The sequence below is a fragment of the Mixophyes fleayi genome, chromosome 12, assembly GCF_038048845.1.
Source record: "Mixophyes fleayi isolate aMixFle1 chromosome 12, aMixFle1.hap1, whole genome shotgun sequence".
Taxonomy (NCBI): Eukaryota; Metazoa; Chordata; class Amphibia; order Anura; family Limnodynastidae; genus Mixophyes; species Mixophyes fleayi.
Window position 1 is genome coordinate 69,757,142 of NC_134413.1, and position 6,043 is coordinate 69,763,184.

General features: G+C 40.2%; 1 protein-coding gene across 1 annotated transcript; it reads left to right on the top strand.

Annotated features, from left to right (window-relative positions):
• The first annotated feature begins 211 nt into the window (after positions 1–211).
• Positions 212–3,599, top strand: BOLA1 (bolA family member 1). Its single transcript, XM_075193313.1, has 2 exons — positions 212–271; positions 2,906–3,599. The coding sequence occupies exon 2, from the start codon at positions 2,926–2,928 to the stop codon at positions 3,361–3,363; it is 438 nt and encodes a 145-aa protein (XP_075049414.1). The 5' UTR covers positions 212–271; positions 2,906–2,925; the 3' UTR covers positions 3,364–3,599.
• Positions 3,600–6,043: the final 2,444 nt, after the last annotated feature.

Consider the following 6,043-nt stretch of genomic DNA (forward strand, 5'->3'; position numbering starts at 1 on the left):
ACCCACAGGTTGCAAAATGACCTGCCTCTGTGCTAGGCTCAGACATTTAATGAGATAGAATAATATCTGAGGCTGCAAAAGGCGAAATGATTCCTATTATATAGCCGGGGGGCTGTAGTGAGCACAACCAGGGGTTGCATTTTGGGAGTTGTAGTTCTTGCGCTGGAGTTCTTAATGCTGCATTCTAAGGAGGGGACTACACTTCCCAGAATGCAATGAGAGTTCCGGTTAAATGGCTGCAAGGACACTACACTGCAGTGTATTGTGTACAGTAAGTTATTTAGCTGTCATCAGTATGCCTTCAACTCTCAGAAGCCAGTGGATTGATAGTGCACTGTTGTAAATGCTAAATTATTGCACACTTGTGTGTGTGTATATATATATATATATATATGTATGTATGTGTGTAAGTGGTGCTATAGATAGATATAGCTATATAAGTGGTGATATATATATATATATATATATATATATATATATATATATATATATATATATATATATATATATATATAGATATGTATTAGTGGTTCATAGATATTGTACTGGGAGAGGTTGAGAGGGTTTTTTTTAATGTGATTCATATTGTGAAAATATTCTATATATTGTTTACTAAATTTTCAACTGCAATAACCTTGGGGGAAATAACACATTAATAATAACAATTTAATAATAATAACAAATGAAAGGCAACATTTAACATGAAACAAAACTTGTAGCATGTTTAATCCATGTGTGTCTGGTTTCAAATGCTCTTATCCGTTATGTTCTCCTAGTATCACTAGATGGCCGCCATGTATTGTTGCGCATACAGACAGTAGACATAGCTAAGCACTAAAGTATATCTACTTTCAGTTTTAAACGAGCGACTAGCAGTACCTTAATGTAGAGATACAGTAGTGTCTTTCAGTGGCTGGATTGTGTGCGACAACTTGCATGTTCTGTAACCAATGGGTCCCTATGGGATTAGCTACACAGTCTCCCTTGGGATCCATTAGTTACAGATCACACAATTTGTTTAATGCAATTAATGATACACAAGTGCATTGCATCTCCAGCCTCTTTGTTTTTGTAGTTTCCCTATGCGTTTGGTTTCACTGTGAGCGAAGCTTATTTCTTAGCCAATCCAAGCAAACGTTTAAATCAAGGTGCAGTTAATTAAGCAATAGGAATATACTAAAATGTAATTTCTTTGTTGATTCAGCACTAGGTAGATAATACATGTACATGCTGAGTTTTCTTTAGTTGTCCCCATAGTTATATTAAGGCGACCAATGCAATAGTAAGTACTTACTCCAGTTGTCTCAGGTAATACATAATATTGTGTGTTTTATAGGGGTCGGGTGAAGGAAGGTAGTCATTTTAGTTTTCAAAATCCTGCGTGACGTTAATGCATTTTTGTACAAGTGCGTAATCCCTCTGACAATGGTGGACAAATAATGTAAAATTCAGGCGTCAGCAGAAGCTTTTATTGAACTATGGATGGGCAGCACGGTGGCTCAGTGGTTAGCACTTCTGCCTCACAGCGCTGGGGTCATGAGTTCAATTCCCGACCATGGCCTTATCTGTGAGGAGTTTGTATGTTCTCCCCGTGTTTCCGTGGGTTTCCTCCTGGTGCTCCAGTTTCCCTCCACACTCCAAAAAGCATACTGGTAGGTTAATTGGCTGTTAACAAATTGACCCTAGTCTGTTTGTATGTGTACGTGTGTATGTTAGGGAATTTAGACTGTAAGCTCCAATGGGGCAGGGACTGATGTGAGTGAGTTCTCTGTACAGCGCTGCGGAATCAGTGGTGCTATATAAATAGCTGATTCCCGACCATGGCCTTATCTGTGTGGAGTTTGTATGTTCTCCCCGTGTTTGCATGGGTTACCTCCGGGTGCTCTGGTTTCCTCCCACACTCTAAAAACATACTGGTAGGTATTGGCTGCAATCAAAATAGACCCTAGTCTGTCTGTCTGTTTGTGTGTGTATATTAGGGAATTTAGACTGTAAGCTCCAATGGGGCAGGGACTGATGTGAGTGAGTTCTCTGTACAGCGCTGCGGAATTAGTGGCGCTATATAAATAAATGGTGATGATGATGATGATGTGCATCCACTGATATAAATCGAAGTCAGCAACAGTTTTTTTTAGGCAAACTTACGGGATTTGTCCTGCCGTGCCCTATAAAGAACACATTACATGCCATGATGAGTAGGGTAGTTGAAGGGGTGACAGAGATTTGTTTTAAAAAAAAAAATTGTATAGCTACAGTCTCTAGCTTTGTGGCTTGTGGCCAGTGGTGCATGTAAACCTATCTGAAGACCGTCCTCATAATGGGGTGGGATCTTCCACAGTCCCGGAGACCGTTAGTGCCGATATCATTATCTCATTTCAATATTTGTGTCCTGCAAAAATTAGATTTCGTGTTTTGCTTTAGTCCACAAAGCTTAGTGAAATGGCGCATACTACGTATTTGGCAAAAGTTACCCTTATTGTACCCAGCTCCTCCCGTCAGCTGTCTGCTCCTCCGCAAACGCAGCCGTAGTGATCCACAAATTCACCTGCTTTGGCCGCGATTTGGTGCCGCGCTTCAGCTTTTTTACATGTTACAAAAGGGGGATAGAAAGTATATGGAAAGCAGGCACTCCCACGTAGGCATTTAATTAAGCAATTATCCATCCATGGTTGCTGAGGGTCGTGTGTAAATGCTGTATGCCCCATTTCAGATACGTAAGGGAAGCCATGTTGTTCTGCACTCCCTGGTCTATACCTGGACAGGAATTACAGATATACATTTATATATAACATATTGGATAAAATATAATATTGAGGATGGACACAATGGACAGCAGATATGTCTAGATTAGAAAATATAATAAATGCAAAATGCTAACATAATCTTTACTTTCTCCTTGTCTCAGTTAAACCTCTTTCCGCGCTGATGCTGTCGGGACGTCTTCTCCAGGCTCACAGACGCGTCGCCTCCGTTTTAGTGTCCTCGAGTTATTCCACGTTGCAGCGCGAGATGGAGAAGCCGGTGGAGACTTCTATCAGGTCCAAACTGTCTGAGAACCTGGAACCCCGCCACCTAGAGGTGCGCAATGAGAGTTACATGCATTCCGTGCCCGCCGGGTCGGAGACCCACTTTAAAGTAGTGGTGGTGTCTGAGATATTCAGTGGGAAGTCCCTCATCCAAAGACACAGACTTGTCAATGATGTGTTGAAAGAGGAGCTAGCCGGCCCTGTCCACGCGTTGTCCATTCAAGCCAAGACCCCCCAACAGTGGGAAGAGGACCCCACTGTCGAAAAAAGCCCTGGGTGCATGGGGGGGTCCAAACACGATCCGCAAATGAGCAAGAAACTGAGCACTCAAGTTTAATCGAGAACATTACACAACAGCGAATAGTACGTCCTTCTTGTTCTGTCCACTCAGCTGGACTAACTATTCCAGCTGGACTAACTCTTCCATCGTTCGTTTGTAAACCATATATAAACTTGGTATGTACTTTGATGTTTAAATTGTGTTTTGGACCCTTGTTTGGAAATAGTATTAAACCGTATATGGACATTGTTTGTGGTAGACGTGAAAATAAAGAAATTAAATTGAAAACCCAAAACAAACACTCACTGTGATGATATTGGGGGGGGGGGGGTCGTTGACCGCCACACAGTTTAGGCTGCGTTTCGTGGGCTAGAGTAATATTCGTGACTGTGTAGCCAATAGATTCGCTAGAAGCCGCCTCCCCCCCCATGAATAAAAGTCCGACCTCATGAATATTAGTCAGGCAGTGATGTCGCTGGTTCCTGGCAAATTGATAGACTGCATCCTGGTACAGTCCACAAAATCGATGCCTCTACTTAGTGTGGGTGGCAGATCCACTTTAACGTAAGTGGTTTCTAGCAGTTATAACATTCTAGAATCACGTTGTTCAAGTACTTCTATAAAGGGGGCTGTCTATCTCATAGTATTTTGTCTATGGCCCCAAAATAATGACCACGCCAAACAAAACCTTTGCTACCGTACTGACAAGCCCCAATGTCATCAGACCGTTAGTATGAGCTTCAAATGGCCGAATTTCATCCAGTTTGGCCGTCCACGTGTGACCAAATGTGGAGGTCATCCTTTCTCTGCGCCCGGACTGAATAACAGGCTGGGGACTGTATATGACTGGATGCTAAGGTCCCTTCCTCTATCCAGAACACTGGTATACACCGATCAGTCCGTGTGATAAATACAGAGAATATTAAAATATTACACATACAATAGAGGAACGATGGCTCCACCGTGTACCATATACACTTTACAAAATCTACTACTTGCTCCACGTCCCTTTAACAGTATTCCCATTGGACCCCCAGTTTTTGCTGGATTTAGTAGGATACCGATATATTATAATATACATTGAGTGTTGCTCGGCAAACGCCGTAGCGGGAGAGGTCTGACGTGTGCCGGCTCTAATGTAAAGACCTAGGGCCTGATTCATTAAGGATCTTAACTTGAGAAACTTCTTATTTCAGTCTCCTGGACAAAACCATGTTACAATGCAAGAGGTGCTAATTAATATTCTGTTTTGCACATAAGTTAAATACTGACTGTTTTTTCATGTAACACACAAATACTTGATAGCTTATTTGTACACTGAAATTTAAAGTTGATATTTGTGTGCTACATGAAAAAACAGTCAGTATTTAACTTATGTGCAAAACAGAAGACTAATTTGCACCCCTTGCATTGTAACATGGTTTTGTCCAGGAGACTGAAATAAGCAGTTTCTCAAGTTAAGATCCTTAATGAATCAGGCCCCTAGAGCTGTTGGGGCCCATTGGGAAAGGAAGTTATTTAGTAAAATCTGATATTTAAACTCTAAAAGCCCTTTCATTTGATTTTAATTAACTTACATGAAAAATATTTTAAGTACTTACAGTGTTATTGGGGAAAAAAATATATATATATTTTTTTTACCAATGCAATTTTATTTCTTGATGCATCTTTCAAACATAACATTTTTTAAAAAAATAATTCACGTAGAAATACAGCCCTTCAGCATTGTAGTTCCCAGTGTTTGTAAATCTGCAGCCATGTACTATGTCGGCCACAAGAGGGCGCTGCAGCTCATATAATGGCAAATAATTTCATTACAGGCTCCAGTTTCATCTCCGGCTAAATGAAACCAGTGAAGAATGGTGATATATCAAAAGCTATATATCAGTATATGTAAATAATCTGCAAACTTTTTAATGATTCAGAGATAGTTGTATACAGCAGATGGCTTTCACCTTTTTTTTTCTGTAGAGTTGCAATTTAACAATGCCGTTAAAACTGTAGTCCTGTAATTTTTTTACATATAGCCAAATTAGTGTCTTTTTAAATCATCAAAATACAAATTTGGCTAGTGGATTGCATGGTCTTGAGAATAATTTTAGTTTAAAATCACAGCCCTCGATGATACGTTGATTCGCAAATAACTTATTTCTTTTCTGTAGCCTTATGGTAGAAATATAGGACCTGTGAATGCTAGCCGTTCTTTGCAGCATTAATGGCTAGCTGACTGTAGTCAGGCATCTCGAAATGACAACTGCTGAGTGCCCGGCAAGATCTTTTGTTAAATATAAGTGAGGATTAAGTGTAAAGGAGCGAGTTCTGAATATAGATTACGCCCAGGCTGACATTATCTTTGGGTGTGCTGGTAATGTTTCAGTCTGCTCCTGTTTACCCCAAGCGTCAACAATATCCCTGTTTTATGTATGTCCTGTTTTCCCCACTGCTGCGGAACACAGTGGCGCTTAAATCAATGATAAAATATGCACGCCCTGTTGTATGCAGTCGTTATATAAGGTTGAAAAATGACCTAGGTTAAATTCGATGGACCTTTCATAAATTTTAATGGTGTCGGAGGAAGACAAAACATTCACTTTTTCAGCTTCATTTCTTGCTTACCTGGTGTCATTTTTTTATTACTACTATTTTGCTACATTCCTTGTATTTCCCTAACGAAATGCAGTTCCTCCCTAACAATTTAAACACTCTTTTGTTCCCCTTAATACCTCCAATACATTCT